At 46.1% G+C, this 18,285-nt stretch overlaps 1 protein-coding gene across 1 annotated transcript in view; it reads left to right on the top strand.

Annotated features, from left to right (window-relative positions):
* Window positions 1-8,262: 8,262 nt before the first annotated feature.
* The window catches only part of FER1L5 (fer-1 like family member 5), a gene marked incomplete at its 5' end in the record, with an annotated part of 50,159 nt that continues 40,136 nt past the window's right edge, over window positions 8,263-18,285 (top strand). Inside the window, 6 exons of the mRNA XM_079792236.1 lie at window positions 8,263-8,347; window positions 13,840-13,892; window positions 14,440-14,531; window positions 15,241-15,349; window positions 16,483-16,537; window positions 16,982-17,091. Coding sequence (XP_079648362.1) covers window positions 8,263-8,347; window positions 13,840-13,892; window positions 14,440-14,531; window positions 15,241-15,349; window positions 16,483-16,537; window positions 16,982-17,091 — 504 coding nt within the window. The remainder of the gene's footprint in view (window positions 8,348-13,839; window positions 13,893-14,439; window positions 14,532-15,240; window positions 15,350-16,482; window positions 16,538-16,981; window positions 17,092-18,285) is intronic.

Here is an 18,285-nt window from a genome sequence, read left to right on the forward strand (position 1 = left end):
TTCCATTCTCTCTGAAAAAATAATGGAAACCCAATAAGGATTAACAACAACAACAAAAAAGTCTATTAAGAATAAAGAAAAAAGAGTACTGCTTGTGACAAGATTAAAAATGGCAGCAGAGTAGGAAGATGCTGCATGGACATGCTCCCAGGACAAGCTGGAATTACAACTGAAATACAGAAAGGCTTCCTGAATAATCAATGGGAAACTCACAGGAGAGAATCCTGATACCCAAGGACCGAAGGTGGAGCCGGCATAGAGACTGGTAGGAGGGGTGGAGGTGTGAAAGGGTTGGCCAGGCACCCACAGACGGCAACTGAAGTCCCAGAGAGATATCTCAGCTCGGGGGGGTGCCACTGAGAATTCTGGGATCTAATCCCGGAGCTGGGCTCCCCAGCAAAGATCACCAAACTGAGGAGGGTACCCACATAACATCTAGCTGTGAAAAGCTGTGGGGTGCTCTCTGCCAGGGAGTGGCAGCTGAAAGTTCAGGCACCCTCTTAAAGGGCTAATGCACAAAAATTCCCTGTGGAGCCACCCACCTTGTGCTCTGTCAGAGGGAGGGTGAAGTGGACTGGAGCTGTGAGAGCAGAACCCAGGACTAGGGACTCGGGGGATAGAGCTCAGAAGGCAGACACCCCAAGTTTCTTGGGTTTAGTCATTCCCTCATATAGCCAGAAGACATCTTTCCTACATAGACATCTGCCTTGCCTGAGGGGAAGACAGTCGACACACCCTATTAGAAAACACCTTGCCCTGAGGCCACTTAAGAGATTAAAAGTAACAATTAGCCTCCAGGCAGAAGCAACTGCCCCACCCTGTTGAAAAAACTCTCGCCACACCTAAGGACAATTGCCTGGGAGCAATTCAAGTCAGAATCCTATTAGTCTGTAGACAGAGCCAGTCTCTGGAGGCTTTGAGTCTTTGCCTGATCCAATTAATCAAAAACAGCCTTTAACACTGTACTGCACTAGAGATTGAGAGGTGTAGAAGATCTATCTAATACATAGTCACAAACCCAAACAGACAAACAAAATGAGGAAACAACCCCCAAATGAAAGAACTATCGAATTCTCCAGAAGAGATAAATGAACCAGAGATAAGAAATTTATCTGAAACAGAGTTCAGAGTAATGATGTTAAAACTGCTCAACACTATGAAAAAAGATATAGTAACTATGAAAAAGAACAGTCTGAGATAAAGAATGACATAACACAAAGAACACATTGGAAGGAATAAGCAGCAGATTAAGGGAAGCTGATGATCGGATCAGGGAATTAGAAGACAGAGTTGAAAATATCACTGAATTAGAGAACGAAAAAGAAAAAAACAATAAAAAAACAGGAGGACAGCTTAAGGGAGCTGTGGGACAATGTGAAACGTAACAATATTAGAATAGCAGGTGTGCCAGAAGAGGCAGAAAGAGAGAAGGGAATAGAGAGGGTGTTGAAGAAATAATGGCAGAAAACTTCTGTAACCTGGTAAAGTAAAAAGTCACACAAGTTCAGGAGGCACAGAGAACCCCAAACAAGAAGAATCCAAACAGACCCATGCCCAGACACATCATAATTAAAATACCAAAAATTAAAGACAAAGAGAGAATCTTAAAAGCAGCAAGAGAAAAGAAAACTGTTACCTTCAAAGGAGTTCCCATAATGCTGACACCTGATTTCTCATCAGAAACTCTACAGGCCAGAAGGAATGACATGAAGTACTCAAGGTAATGGAAAGCAAGGATCTGAGACCTAGATTACTATATCCAGCAAGGCTATCATTCAAAATAAAGAACTTCCCAGACCAAAAAAAAAAAGCTAAAGGAGTTCATTACCACCAAGCCAGCATTAGAAGAAATGCTAAAGGGATTACTGAGAGGAAGAAACAGAGAGAAACCTAGCCATACAGAATTAAAATGGCTATAAATAAGTACCTCTCAATAATAACCCTAAATGTAAATAGATTAAATGCTCCAATCAAAAGGTGCAGGGTAGCTGAATGAATATAAAAATGTGACCCAACTATATGCTGTCTACAAGAGACCCACCTCAAAACAAAAGACACACACAGGATGAAAGTGGAGGGATGGGAAAAAATTTTCCATGCAAATGGAAAAGAAAAAAAGCTGGAGTAGCAATATTCATATTTGACAAAATACACTGAGTGGCCAGATTATTATGATCTCTGAACACATAATAATCTGGCCACTCAGTGTGTGTGTGTGTGTGTGTGTGTGTGTGTGTGTGTGTGTGTATACATATATATATATATATATATATATTAGAGGCCCGGTGCATGAATTCATGCATGGGTGGGGTCCAGCCAGCCTGGCCAGGGGGAGGGGACATGGGCGGTTGACTGGCCTGCCTGCTGGTCGAACTCCTGGTCGAGGGGACAATTTGCATATTAGCCTTTTATTATATAGGATATACACTGAGTGGCCAGATTATTATGCGTTCAGAGATCATAATAATCTGGCCACTCAGTGTATACTTTAAAAGCATCATGCTAAGTGAAATAAGCCAGTCGGAGAAAGGTAAATGTCATATGATCTCACTCATTTGTGGAATATAATGAACAACATAAACTGATGAACAAAAATAGAGCCAGAGGGGGGAAAATATTCTAGAACATAATAGAAATAATCCTATTATTTTCAGATTTTTAATAAATCCTACAATTTTTGTGATATCATACTATGTTAGTACAGTTTTGGTAATCCTATATAATAAAACCCTAATATGCAAATCGACCAAACGGTGGAACTACCAGTGGCTATGACACACACTGACCACTAGGGGGCAGACACTCAATGCAGGAGCTGCCCCCTGGTGGTCAGTGCGCTCCCACAGGGGGAACACCACTCAGCCAGAAGCCAGACTCACGCTGGCAAGCACAGCAGCGGTGGCAGGTGCCTCTCCAGCCTTCATGGCAGCACTAAGGACCCCTCGGGGGATGTCTGACTGCCAGCTGTGGGGAGTGGGCCTAAGCCGGCAGGCGGATATCCCCCCACGGGTCCCAGACTGAGAGAGGGTGCAGGCTGGGCTGAGGGACCATCCCCCCAGTGCACGAATGTCGTGCACCAGGCCTCTAATATTACTATACTTAAAATCCTTTTATTCTTGAAATATTAATGTTTATTGCATGTAATATTATTATATGTAAGATCATTTTTTGAATAATTGTTTATTGCATGTAACATATTTAAAATTGTTTTTCTTGAGATATTAATGTTTATTGCTTGTAACATTATTATATTTAAGATTGTTTTTCTTGAATAATAAGGTTTATTGCATGTAACATTATTATATTTAAAAGGTTTTTTTGAAATAAAAAAAAAACTGGAAAAAAAAGAATAAAGAAAAGAAAAATAAAAGAAACATTTATCCAGAGTGGTGTTGAAACGGGATAATAATGGCACTTGGCAAGAACACAAATAATTACTGTGAGGGACCCTAGAATGTTCCAGAAGAAGAAAGATTTCCTGATGAGGGGGTTGGGGTGGTCATGAAGGGAAGCCACCTGAGGCTGGGCTCTGAAGGACCAGGTCATTGCAGAAGGGCTGGAAAGGGTGGTAAGGGCCCATACAGAGAGAGCAAATGCGTCAAGTACAACCCAACACCAATTCCTTTGGCCTTCACATTACTATCTTAAATTTTTATTTAATTGTAAACATTTTAAATTTGGGAGACTTCATGTAAAAATCAAGATTTCTGGATTCTCTTGAAAAAAAATTGGAGTCTGTGGCAGCACTGGGCTCACCTGGTGTGGCAGGCATGGGGTCTGCATATGCCCGCCCTCTAGGCAGCCTCGCTGGCCTCAGTGGCCCCTGGGGGATTTGATTCATCACCCACCCCTACATTCACACACTCACACACCACCCCTGGGCTAGAATCAAACGCAGATGTCCCTGGAATGGAAAACACAATCAGGGGTCAAGTCCAGTCATTTTGGGGTGATTAGTGGATTGGTTAATTTTGGTCCCCTACCAGGGCAGGAGTGAGACTAATGACTTGTAATGCTGATGGAAATAGGGTAGCCCAAAGGAAGAGACACAGTGCTCCAGACAGACTGCCTGCCTGTGCAATGCCACAAGGAATCCTGAGGGTCTAGAGGAAAGGTGGGGTGGGAGTGGAGTTAGGCAGTGCAGAGAAAGGAGGCAAATTGTCACTTCACAATTCTGGACTATTTCCAACTAACAGAAAGCCTTCTCTGTAGAGGGATGTTAAAACCATAGTGCCTGCCCTGCAATGGCAAACATGATTCATTAATAACAGTCCACTCTCCCTCTGACCCCAGATGCAACTTCACAATCATTTTCTCCATCCAAGACATCCAATGGATTAGAGTTGGCCATCTCTTCTCTATAACGCCTCTCCTTCCTGTGATATCCTGTAGGATACACTTGGCCTTCATTTATTCACAAATATTTCTTAAGTCCCTACTATGTGATATAAGCACTGTGCTAGGTGCTGAGGATATAACCTACTTCTTTAAAATCTACACTAGTGGCCCGGTGCACAGATTCGTGCACATTGAAAGGAAATTAATTAGAAAAAATAAAAACATGATATAACAACAACAAAGACATGATATAAAAACAACAAAAACATGATATAAAAATAAAAACATGATATGAAACATTGATAAAAACAGTGACTGATAAATTGATTAAACTTATTCTAATCTCCTTGCATACCACATTAAGAGTAAAAACATTTTGAGAGTGCTTGACTAATTTCCTTTGTGATGAAGTATTTACAACTTTAATGTCACACATTTTTCGAACTCGAGAGAAAGCAACATATAACTGATGATGTCTGAAAACAGGTTCAGGTAGGAATATCCCTACTCTGTCTAGACTGGCACCAGCAAGAGCTTTACTAGTATATGTATCGTGCACGTGTGAGTCAATGTTTATTTTTAAATTGCCAGTGCTGTCATATGTGAGTCATATGTACTGGCCGGACGGTCAGTCGGACAGTCAGACGGTCAGTCACTTAGCCTTTTATATATATAGATAAATAATTATTTAATTTATAATTGTGATAGTAAGGGCTAACATTTAGAGAATGCCAAATAAGCTCTAAGTGACATAAATTATTTACTTCATTTAACCTTCTCAACTCCTACGTTCTATTATAGTCATGTCCAGAGAGGTAAATTATCTTTCCCAAGGTCACACAGCTAGTTAGTATCAAAGGCAGAACTGGTACCAGACAGCATGGCTCCTAGGCATTTAATGCACCTAGGCATTTAATCCCTCACAACTCCTATGGCAATAAGGAAAAGTACAAGGTAATGAAAGAGAGTAAAACAGTAATCCAGCCTTGGCTTGGGTGATGGGGAAGATGTCCCTGTGAAGGTGACATTGAAGCTGAAACCAAAAGAGGAGAACAAGTGACATGGTAGAAGCTGTGAGAAAAGCTCCCCAGGAGCAGAACAGCAAAGACAAAGGCTCTGAGGTACAAAGGAGCTTGATAACAACAACAAAAAAGGTGAGGACATTGTAGCTTGGAAGCAGTGGTCAGTGAGTGGAGGAGTGAGCCGAAGTTGGAGAGACAGACTTAGACCAGAGCCTGCAGGGCCCTAGATGTTCCAGTAAGAACTGTGGTACCGGCCCTGGCTGGGTAGCTCAGTTGGTTAGAGTGTCGTCCCAGTATGACAAGGTTGCAGGTTCCATCCCTGGTCAGGGCATATACAAGAATCAGCCAATGAATGCATAAATAGGTGAAATAACAAATCAATGTTTCTCTCGCACGCAAATCAATAATTTAAAAAAAAAAGAATTTTGGTATGACTGTAGACTGCTTTGTGTTAACTTTCCTTTTTGTTCTGTAAAGAGAGCATAAATCCTCAAAGTCAGCGATTCTTTGTGTCCTTCGTAGAACATAGCTCAGGATATAGTGGCTGTTTCCTGTGTTGACTGATTCATGATTGATGAATTGGTTGACACCAACATGAGACATAGTTCAAGATGAAAAATAAATCTTTACTGCTTTACATACACTAAGATGGCTAAAAAATCATCTTCAACAACAACAAAAAATGATAAAAAGTATTGGCAAGTATGTGGAGAAATTAAAATCCTTATATGGCCCTGGCCAGCGTGGCTCAGTTGGTTGGAGCATTATCCCATGCACCGAAGGGTGGCAGGTTTGATTCCCAGTTGGGGTGCGTGTGGGAGGCAGCCGATCAATGTTTCTCTCTCTCTCTCTCTCTCTCTCTCTCTCTCTCTCTCTCTCTCTCTCTCTCTCTCTCTTCCTCTGAATAAAAACAATTTTTAAAAATTGGGGGAGAAAAAAGAATGCCATATATATTTTTAAAATCCTCATACGTTGCTGGTTGGATTGTAGAATGGTACAGCCACTTTGTTTTTTTGTGTGTTTTTTTAAAAGATATTTTATTGATTTTTTACAGAGAGGAAGGGAGATAGAGTTAGAAACATCGATGAGAGAGAAACATCAATCAGCTGCCTCCTGCACACCCCATCCTGGGGATATGCCCGCAACCGAGGTACATGCCCTTGACTGGAATCGAACCCAGGACCCTTCATTCCACAGGCTGATGCTCTATCCACTGAGCCAAACTGGCCAGGGCTGGTACAGCCACTTTGGAAAACAATCTGGCAATGACCCAGCAATTCCACTCCTAGGTATGTGCTCAAGATAATTAAAAACATATATCCAAGTATACAAATGTTCAGGGCAGCATTACTAATAATAACCAAAGATTGTTAACTACCTAAATGTCCATCAGCAGATGAATGGATAAACAAAATGTGGTATACAATGGATTTATTAAGCCATAAAAAGGAATGAAATGCTAGTACATGTTACAACATGGATGAACACTGAAAACATTATGCCAGTCACAAAGACCACATATTGTAGCCCTGGCCAGGTAGCTCAGTTGGTTAGAGCATTGTCTGGATATGCCAAGGTTGTGGTCGATCTCCAATCAGGGCTCATACAAGAAGCAACCAATGAATGCATAAAGAAGTAGAACAACAAATCTCTCTCTCTCTCTCTCTCTCTCTCTCTCTCTCTCTCTCTCTCTCTCTGAAACCAATTAAAATATTTTTAAATGACCATATATTATATGATTCCATGTATATGAAATGTCCAGATTAAACACATCTATAGAGACAAAAAGTAGATTCATGGTTTCCAGAGAGAAATGAGCAGTGACCGCTGATGGATATGAGGTTTTATTTTCAGGGCAATGAAATGTTCTAGAATTAAATAGTGGTGATACTTGCACAGCCTTGTGAATATACTGAAAGCCTGAATTATATAGTTTAAAAGACAGAATTTATGGTATGTGAATTATACCTTAGTAATGCTGCTCTAAAAAAAAAAAAAAAAAAAAGGCTTTATTGTTTTGAGCCACTGAGGTTTTGGGTTTGTTTGTTTGTTACCTCAGCATAACAGAGTCCATCCTGACTGACACACCCAGCCAGATTATCAATCAAATGCAAGGGCAGAATAAAGACACGTTCAGACCTGCAAAGGCTCAAGTGGTTTCATCAACTAATGTGCATTTTTAAACATGCATTAATTTTCACACTAATCACTGACTGGATAAGATGTAACTTATCTAATGTTCAAGCAGAAAAAGCCTTCACGTGGAAGACAAGAGCAAATGACACAACTCCATCCTCAGCTAAGAGGCCTTGAAAGCAGTCAAAATTGCAATGGCATTGAGACTTTTCTTTAACTTTACAAACCCAGAGGGCATAAGAGCTAATTTCCTTTGTTAAAGAGAGACTCATATCTGAACTTAGGTTTCCTTCCGAAGAAAGAAGGCCTAAATGTTTGCTTACACATTAGGCAGGACTTCTCCTAAAACATGATTGAAATAGTCTTTTACTTTCCTATCCCTTTGCTCAGATTGCCTCGCTTCTCTTATTTTCTCATCTAAATTGTAAGACCTTGGCAACAATTCACTGCAGATAACTTGCTTGTATAAAGAGAAAATATTATCCTTATATTTGATCTTGAAACCAGAAGGATAGAATAAAAGGATAAAGAAAAGAAAGAGGAAATGAAAAGTCATATTGTTTTGTTGGTAGGGGCCTAGTCACCTCAAGCCCCTGACTTCATGCCCTGATTTCTTCCTCCTCTCATTCCCCTTGATTCCTCCCCAGAACGGGGAACTATCCATCTTTGTGACATCACCTCTATTGCTACGCAACAGACTCAGGGGTCCACTAGCCCGGACAAAGGTGCTCGAAGAAGGAAGCTTTGGAGGAAAGAAGTCGCCAACATGTTGCGTGTTGTAGTGAAGTCGGCCAAGATTAACCCGCCCCTAACCCCCCCACCCAGACCCTGTGTGTCTGTCTACTTCAGAGGTAAGCACCAGGAGTCTGGATGGGAGAGAGACGCCCCAAGAGGCAACACGTATTCAATGAAAAAAATAGGATTATTGGTGCCCTATTATGTGAAAGATGCTCTGTCTGACAGAAAGCTAAGGTGGACTTAGAGCTTCCAGTTCTTTCATAACTTATCTTTATTACCATTATTTCTTTTATTCTGACATTTTTACTAAGGCATGGTTATGGAAAAAAGAGAAGATTAATACTTTTCTCAAATTATTACTCTCAAGCTTCTATGAAATAGGGTTATGCCACAAACTCAAGTTTAAAGAAAAAAAAGTACCTGCTTCATAGGATCAATGTGAGGATTTTATCTTATTATTTTTTAAATCACTTTTTAGTTTCAATTACAGTTGACATACATTATTGTATTTGTTTCAGGTGTACACCCCAGTGTTTAGACATTACATACTTAATAAGTGATCATCCTGATAAATCTCACATCTACCTGACAACATACATAGTTATTATACTACTAGGGGCCCAGGGCACAAATCCGTGCACCTTGAAAGGAACTGTGGGCCGAGAGGCTGCGGTGGGCACAGGGGCGGGTCTTGGCCCATCCTCTGTGCCCCCACCCGGCCCCTCCCCCCATGGCCCCCAGTCCCCTGCCTTCCCGCAGCCGGTGGGACCACAGCGTGCGGGAGCAAAGAATTTTCAGTAAGCAACAGAGGCTTGCCCTGATGACAGTGACCAGCACCCTGCCTTGGTCTGGCGCCCCCGCTCACTTGCTCCACCATCCTGCCGCCGATGCCTGCCACATTCCGTGCGCACCCTCTGGTGGTCAGGCACATCATAGCGACTGGTTGTTCGGTTGTTCCACCGTTTGATCTATTTGCATATTAGGGCTTTATATATATAGATTATTGACTATATCCCCTATGCTTTACATTCCCATGACTATTCTGTAACAACTAATTTGTATTTCTTAATCCCTTCACCTTTTTCACCCATCCCCTCCCAACACCCCTCTCATCTGGCAACTGTCAAAACATTCTCTGTATCTATGATTCTATTTCTGTTCTGCTTGTTAGTTTATCTTGTTTTTTAGATTCAATTGTTGGTAGATATTTATTTATTGCCATTTTATTGTTCATATTTTTTTTATCTTCTTCATCCTGTAACACAGACCCAGAGCTGTCTCTAGGCAAGTTACTGTCCAATAACTGAGCCAGAATGGGTCCAGTGGTTCCTACCAGAATGTTTCTCAGTTCTTCCTTCTCATCAATAGTTTTTAACTCGAGGTTATCAAATGGGTCTTCTTCACACTCAAAGTGAGCAGGCTTGAAATCTGCCTTTGTGTGGGGTGGGCTGAGAACTTTCTGTTTCGTGGCACTGCTGCTGACCCAAGTCGGGTGAGGCTGCTATTGTGCGGTGAGGTGGCAAGGATGGGGTTAATAGGAGGTGGCATTGTGGCTGTGCTGTGAGTGATGGAGAAGCTCATTTTGTTGAGGCCCTCTGGGGCCACTCTTAGAATTCACTTCAGCTTCTGCTTCCTGGGCCTTACACTCTGCTTCCCGCTGGGTTTCTTGGATTTCCTTAATATCTTCAGCCCACTCAATGGTTTTCTTGTCCAAGGAGAAGTCATACTATTCTTCTCTGACAACCTGCAAACAATCAGGCAGGGAGAAGCCAATAGGTAGACCCACTTTAGCTGGTGTTTTGAATTTGTCTCCTATTTTAAATGGGACATCATTAAGGTAACTGAAAGTCCCATGAAAATGCTCATCCAACTTCTTAGAAGCCATTTAGAACCTGAATGCCGCTGCCGCCACTGACCTGGGTTCTGGCTGACGGCTCTTAGAGAGAGCGAACACCACCCCCTTCAACTCTGCCCGCCCCAGGCCAGGCCGTCACCTTAGCAGAAGCCAGTACCACAGCCGCCATGTTGAAGTCCTACTTCCCTCTCATTGAGCATTCTTATGGCCAGTGTTTTGAACTCTTCATCTAGTAGATTGCTGGCCTCCATTTTAGTTAATTGTTTTTCTGGCGTTTTGCTCTGTTCTTTCATTTGGGCCATGTTTCTTTGTCTCCGCATTTTGGCAGCCGCCCTGTGTTTGTTTTTATGTATTAGGTGGAGCTGCTGCATCTCCCAGGCTTGGTAGAGTGGCCTAATGTGGCAGGTGTCTGTTAGGGTCCAGTGGCACAGCCTCCTCGAAGCTGAGTACTTGAGGTGCACCCTGCCCCTGTGTGGGTTATACACCCTCCTCTTGTAGCTGAGCTCTGATTGCTATTGGCATGTCAATGGAAGGTATTTGTCCAGGCCGATCAGCTTCAAGGACTGGCTGTGACTACTGACCACCGACTTCCACCCACCTTGCTGTGCAAGGGTCCACCCTACAGAGCAACCTACAGAGCAAGACTTATTTCAGCAGGACATTGGTGCCCACTGAGTCCACCCCTTGAGTGTCTTGCTTGTGGAAGTGGTTGGTGATGGTGCTTCAACGTGATCTGAAGCTGTCCACTGGGTGTGCTGGCTCTGGGGCCCCCAGGATGTACAGGCCAAGGTCAGCCGCTGCCTGTGTCCTGCTTAGAGCCACATGGCATGAGCTAAAAAGCAATCTGCAAATGGCTGCCACTTGTGCTGGGCTTGGAGGTACCCAGGGGAGATCAAGCTGGGAACCAAGACTGGCTGCTGCTAGTGCCAGGCCTGGGGCCACTTAGCTAGAGGTACAGGGCTCTCTGAGACCAGATGCTGCTTGTTTTAGAGAATTTAGGAAAATCTGAAGCATGAGCCAAGATAGGCCATTTGTATGGAAAAGCCACTGGAAATAGCATGGGTGGGCCTGAAAGTTGGGTGGGGCAGGGCCTCAGGGAATCACCAGTGTGTGTGTGTGGGGGGAGACAGTGTTAACAAGGTTGATGGAGTCTCAGATATGGCATCTGCCTGCTCTGTTGGGGGAGGGCTCATCAAAGGAAAAGGCCTCTGCCAGCACTTCTGCCTGGGAGAAAGCTATCCCTCCAGCTCTCCCCCTGATACCAGACAATTAAGTTCCTCCCCATAAGTCTCTGGTGCCTTTCAAGCTGCTGCCTGCCACCCCCACCCTACCACCTTCTCCCTGCCCCCAGCTCAGAGGAAGTGAGTCAGAGTAAGGCAGTGTGTGAGCCCTTTAAGAGGAATGCTGTGGACTCCAGCAGCTTGTCTCACTGAGTTTCAATCCCCACTGGTTTTTACAGTCAGAAGTTATGGGGACTTCTCTTCTCAGCACTGGAACGCTGGGCAGAGGGGCTTGGTGTGGGGCTGGGACCCCTCACCCCTCAGGGGTGACCTCCACAGCCAAGATATTCCTCCAGGTTTTTATCCGCCACATTTGTGTGTGGGACCAGCCTGTTCTGTGTCTCTGGCCCTCCGATCAGCCTCAATGTGGCTTCTTTATATCCTTACCTGTAGGACTTCCATTCAGCTCAATTTCAGGCAGTTCCCAATGATGGTTGTTCCGTAGTTTAGTTGTAATTTTGATGTGGTTGTGGGACAAGGCGAGATTGTGTGTACGGGAAGTCCCAATGTAAGGACTTTAATAGATAATATATGAACAACTCTTTCTACAACTTTTGAAAATTGCCCAAGAATATTAATTACTTTTATAATCAACAAAAATTTATATTTTCATAAATATAATGATTTTTGCTCCTCACAACAAATGCATGAGGCAAATAAGGGAAGTTTTATTGTCTCCATTTTTAATAGATAAGGAAAAAAGTCCAAGAAAGGTGGGAGGGAGGGCGTTAAAGGGTTTATGAGAGAAAATGAAAGCGTTTATCTATATATATATATAAGGCTAAGCGACCGGCCAACTGTCCGACTGGCCAGTAGGTATGATGAACACTGACCACCAGGGGGCAGACACTCAATGCGGGAGCTCTTGAGCTGCGGTGACTTGGCAGCGGCAGTTCTCGGGTGACACACCTCAGAACCAGAGAGGAGGGAGCCGGATTCTGGGGTGTGTCACCCAAGAACCGCCCTCTTGCATCTGGGACCCCTCGGGGGATGTCAGAGAGCCGGGTTCAGCCCGATCCCTGCAGGCCAGGTCGAGGGAACCCACCTACTGGAGGGACCCTGCTCACTCTGCAGATGCCCTTCAAGCTGCAGCACTGCCCCAGGTGCAGCCGGCTGGGAAGGGACCACGGGAGGTTGGCTCCAGGGTATGTCCGGCCTGTCTCGCCCAGTCCTGCCCTGCCGGCCACCTTCTAATTAATTTTCTTTCCATGTGCACAAATCCGTGCACCAGGACACCAGTATCTTCATAACAAAGAGCTGGGATTAAAAGGGGAAGAAGAAAAAGAAAAATGAACCATCTATTGGTGAAGAGTATAGAAAGGTAGCTACAAGCAAATGAGGTTTTCCAGGGTATGTGGGGAGTGAGAAGACTGGGGCCAAAAACAAAGGACAGTACTTTCTAAGAGAGACATGAGGCAAGCATGCGATTCCTTCCATTTATCTCTCACTCTTTCTCTTTCTCTCTCTCTCCCCAGCCCCCACCTTGAAAAGAATCTTAAAGTAATGTAACAAGTAATGTAACAATGTAGAGGCTCTTTGCAGGGCTACAGACTGTTCTTTGTTAAAGATATTTCTGGAGGAGGGGGATTTAGCATATAAAGAGCTTTTAACCCATTATCAATGGGTTGGGATGTCTCTTTGGGTACACTAGGCTTTGCTCTGAGAATAAATAAACCCTTGCACCTCAGTGCCAGAACACAATAAAAGTTGATTTCTTGCTGTAAGCCCTGAGTGGATGGCGCTGTCAGGCAGCTCTGCTGAGTGGTTTAGAGACCAGCTGCTTGCTTCTGTGGCTGCAAAGTCCCCCTGCCAGCAGGTGGTGAGTGTGGATTTGGGCAGTAGGGAGAAGGAGAATGGAGAGCCTCGTGGGAGGTTTTAGGAGCCAGGCCTGGCAGTGGTGAACGTCCCTCCCATGCCCCTTTGGCCAGTACATGGCCCCACCTGGCTGCAAGATGGCTGGGAACTGTGTACTCAGGAAGAGACAGAAACAAACACAAAACATTATCTGTCACCAGGGCTGATGTCACGCTTATAAAAAGTGAGAAATTCTGAAACCCCCGAGGAAGAAGGAATCAGTGCCATTTCACACCTGCCATTATAGACTTGAAGATTTATCTTTTGTGTGTTTTTTTAATCCTCACAATGTCCACCTGAGGACATGCTTTTATTAATGTTATAGAGAAAGGAAGGGAAAGGGAGAGAGAGAGAAACATTGATGCGAGCGTGAAACATCAATTGGTTGCTTCCCACATGTGCTGGACTAGGGATCCAACCAGCAACCTGGGTATGTGCTCTGACCGGGAATCAAACCCGTGACTTTTTGGTGTACAAGACAACCCTCCAACCAGCTAAGCCACACTGCCAGGGTGACTCGAAGATTTTTAGAGTTTCCCACCTCTCTTTACCCCACTGGAACCTAGACTTTGAAATATTTCCTGTCTCCAATACCAGCCACTTCATGTCTTTGCAGATGTCAAGAAGAAAACTTCTGAGGGGGAAGGAAATAACCCCACATGGAACGAAGTAAGATGTACCAGGGCGAGCCCAGAGGAGGCAGTGACACCCAATAGTGAGGGAGAGGACATGGAGCCTCACCAGCTTTTCCCAAGGCTGGGCATCTTGGCCTGGGAGTAGCCTCTCAGCCGACAAGGCTGTGAAGGCCTGAGGGCCGCAGCAGCCACATCGGCCCACCGCTGCTCTGGCCCTTCTTCCCCTCTGGGGATGGACCCTGGTGTAGTCCGTCCTGTCCAACCTGGCCACCCTGATGTCCCCAGAAACCTGAAGCAGAGACAAGGCTGCCTGTGCCGGATCTCTGCTCACTTTCCATCCATCCATGTTCCCACTACCCCTTGGTCCCCAAACCTCTTAACTAACATGCCCACGACACTGCTGTTCAAGCTATGGAGGCCCAGGGAGGATGCCCAGCACCCTGGTAGCAGCCATCCTCTGAGGAAATTAGACTTGAGGGAGGGTCCTCAGGTTGAGAGAAACACTGTGCTAGCCTGTTGTCCTGGAAGGATGGGAAGGGGAGGGTAGAGAAGGGATGCTGACTTCTCTGTGCCTCCCACAGACCCTAATTTGGCACCTCTGGGACCACCCCCTACGGGATGACTCTTTCCTGCAAGTCATCCTTCAGGACTTGTGCTCAGAAAAGAAAGAAAGGTAAGATGGAGAGCGGCACAGGAGCCTGACTCCCTAACAAAGCTACAGCAAGTCTCCTGCCTCTAATCCATAATTCAGGCACACGGACCAGAACCCACCCCAGCCAGCTACTTCAAAAAAAGGGGGGGGGGACACTTGTGGAAGGGTAGTGAGGCTAGGAGTGAAGATCAACTAGAACTAGGAAGGAGCCTAGGAGCTCAGGAGCAGCCTGTCTCTTCTGAAGCCACAGGGCTCCCAAACCTCTGCGTCTCTTTGTCTATCCCATCAAGGCCCCATGCAGCTGAGACTAGCATCCACTGAGATGGAAGCTATGGTATCCTAGGTCAATATTTCTACAAGAAAGAATCTAATTGGCCTAGTTTCAGTCAGGTGTCCACCCCCAGTCCAATCAGTTGCCCAATCAGCTGTTATTTGGCATAGTTCCCATTCAGGATGAGTGTGGGAGCAGAGCTTCTGGGAAGGGGCTTGGCAGGCAGAGCCAGTAACTAGGGTGCCCAATGCCCAGGGAGCCCCAAAGCCAATTCCCAGAGACTCGAGATCCTGTGTCCTCTCATGGCTGCTCCCCATCACTGTGTTCTTCCTTCAGCCCCTCTATGGGAAACACAGCCTCTAGGAGAGAAAACCATCTCTAGATAAAGGCCTGCTTGGGACAGGGAAGGACACCCCTTTCCCTGGCTCAGGCTCCCATACCTGCTCCTTATCTCCCCAGGTTCATTGGCTTGGTCACAATACTGCTCAAGCCCTTAGTGGTAAAACCAAGAGAAGTTCTTTTTGTGAAGGACCTGACCCTCCTCAACCATTCCATGAAGCCCACAGATGTGAGTTGGGTCCCAGGAAGGGTGGTTGGAGGATTGGTGACAACCTGAGAAACTGGGCTACTCTGCTCCAGCAGAGGGCCCGTGACCTCATCCAGAGACTGCGTCCTGCCCTCAGGGGTCCCATCACACTGGCATCTTCTCCCTGACTTCCCTACTCGCCCGCCCACCCACTTAGACTATCTAGGTGACCATCTGCTGGGTGTCTGTGACTGTGCTAGGCCTGGGATACTAAAATGAATGAAACCCACAGTCTATTGGAGTAGGCATCACTCACGATCACAAGTGCTCCAGCACAGTGCACAGGAGTGAAGAGAGCTAGGTCACTGAGGTCAAGAGGGGATGAATGATTCTGCTTGGAGGTCATGGAAGGCTTTACAGAGGAGGTGGCTAAGCCACGTGGAAACAGAAGAAGACCAACCAGATGAGAACCAGCAAAGGCTATGTATTCAGAACTGGCTACAGCAAGGGAGTCAGCCACCATCACGTGGGTTTGGCAGAGACTCGAAGGCAGGCAGAGGAGAGGGAAAACTCTACAGCAGAAAAAGGGGAGACTCCTGGTGCGTGTGGATGGGTTGTTGTTGGCCTGGGAAAGCTGTAAGTGATGTCACTAGAAGCTGGGCATCCTATGTGATTGGTTAGGGTGCACATTTGGCTTTCTCCGATTAGTCCTAAGCTGGAAGTGGGGACAAAAATTAGGGCAGTTGCAGTTATTAATCAAGTCCTGGCCATTTGGGGCTGATCACTGTTGTTTGCTTCCTGGATTGTTGCTAGAGCTAGTGGTCTGGCTTCCTGTCAGTCTAATTTATAGCACACTGCGTCTGGGCTGGTTTCTGTAGACACTGGTTTGGTTTCCTGGGCTGCGTGCTGCAGATTGTGGGCAGAGTTCTGTTTTTCTATATGCTCTGGCTATTGTCCATTTGCCTATTCCTTTTCTCAGTATATAACCACCAGTTTATAACCTCCCTGCATCCCAGACTGCACAAGGCCCCATGGTGTGGCATTGCAATATGGCCAGCACCACTCCACCCTGGAGAACTGGGCATGAGCCCACCAGGCTGGGCTGGGTTTCAGCGCTGGCACTTGGCCAAGGATCGCATGGTCTGGCGTATAGCTCCCTTGTCTTTGCCTTGTAGTGCACTATCACTCTACATGTGGCCCATATGACCAACCAGGATATTGAGAAGACAGGTATGGCTTTTATGGAGCTTACCCCTGCCTTTCCCCAAGCTATAGCTGGATGGGCATTTTGGGACCTTCAAGACCCAACCCTTGAGGCCTACAGAAAGATTGTGACCAGGTTAGGGTCTAGAGGCCAGATCCCCAGACACAGCTGAGGCTGTCTGTCCCCTCAATATGTCCATTTGTCATCTCTACACATGCATCCTCTATGGGATGCAGGGAGAGCTAAGGATGGCCATTTCCAAGAGCCCGCACGTGTGGAGAGTAGGGCCCGGGGTCACTAAGGATAGGTGGGGGTCCATGGAATGTTCTGGGGCAGACATGTGTCCCTATCAGGTCTTGGTCATATTTTCAGTCAGAAACTAGTCTTTGTGGATAGAATAATAAAATGGGGAAAATACCTCAATGTCCTGAGGCAGCCCTGAGAGCTCACCCTGGACTGTGTTTCCCCAGGGGATGAAGACCTCCTGGGCGTAACGGCACTAGAAGCAGCCAGGCAGAAGCTGATGGTTCCCAGCTACGCTGTGCACAAGGAGCTGTCCTCAAAGCCGCAGCACTTTCAGGTTGAAAGCCCATGCAATCGGCATGACACCTCCTGGTGTTCCCAAGTTATCCCACCTCTCCACAAGGTTGTGGCAGAGGGTTGGAGCTTCAGACCGGGCTACAGGTCCTCAGATTCTCACTGCATCCCTGCTCATCCAGGGGCCACATAGCTGAAGCTAGAGACAGTCCCAGTGGAGCAATAGGAGGCACTGATGGCTGTGCACCAGCAGGTCCTGGCAGGTGCCGGGGAGACAGCAGAAAGCCTGGGCCCTGCTCTGCAAGAGTCCACGGAATTCTTGACAACATAGGGCTAGCCACATCCAAGGTCAAATTAGCTGAATGGGAGAGGTTGAAGGGAGTTTGAGTGGATCCGTGGGAAGGTCCATGGATTCTACTGTGAATTCTGCAACCCCCAACTTCCCTTCAATCTGAAGCCTGTGACCTAACATTTCTGCCATGGTTTTGCCTGCCTCAGCCTGCCACTTGCTCAGGAGGCTGGGATTCCACCTTGACTACTCCTCTTCCTCCCCCCACTCCCTGCATCCAGCCACTGGCCAAGGCCAACGCTAACTTAATGCCACCTGACTGCTCCTACTTCTCCGTCGCCACTTCCATTCCTTGGCTTGAGCCATCACTTCCCTGGACCAAACACCAGGCTCCCAGCTCTCTCCTGTCCATTCTTCAGTCAAAGTGGTCTTTCAAAGATGTCATTCTCATCAGCCACCCACCTGCTTAAAAATGTCCTTAAAAATAAGTACACCCCAATGTCCCCAGGACAAAAGCCAAACTCCTTACAATGGCTTCCCAGGTCCTAGGTACACCAAGCCTGCCCCTCCAAGCTACCCTCTCACTCCCCTGCCCCTGCCACGCTGCTCCAACATCCTGAACAACTCACCGTCCCCATCTCAAGCCTCTCTCTAGCCACCAGGCCTTTGCACGTGCTGCCTTTGAAATTCCTTCCTCTCCCTGTTGGCCCCATCCTTTTCCACCAGGCTAGTTTACCACAGGAGAGGAGAATATCAGTGTGCCTGTCACTCCCCTTCCTATGGCATAGTGATAAGGACAGGATGCTGGCCTGAGGACTGTTAGCCGGGTTTGGCCCACTCTTGTCTCTGGTGCTCAGGTAGCTGCGGATGTGTTAGTCTCTGAAGGGCTCCTGGAGTTGATGGAGACACAGGAGACCTCATGGAGAGTGATCGGACCCACAGCCTCGT

The sequence above is a fragment of the Cnephaeus nilssonii genome (genome assembly GCF_951640355.1).
Source record: "Cnephaeus nilssonii genome assembly, chromosome: 15".
Taxonomy (NCBI): Eukaryota; Metazoa; Chordata; class Mammalia; order Chiroptera; family Vespertilionidae; genus Cnephaeus; species Cnephaeus nilssonii.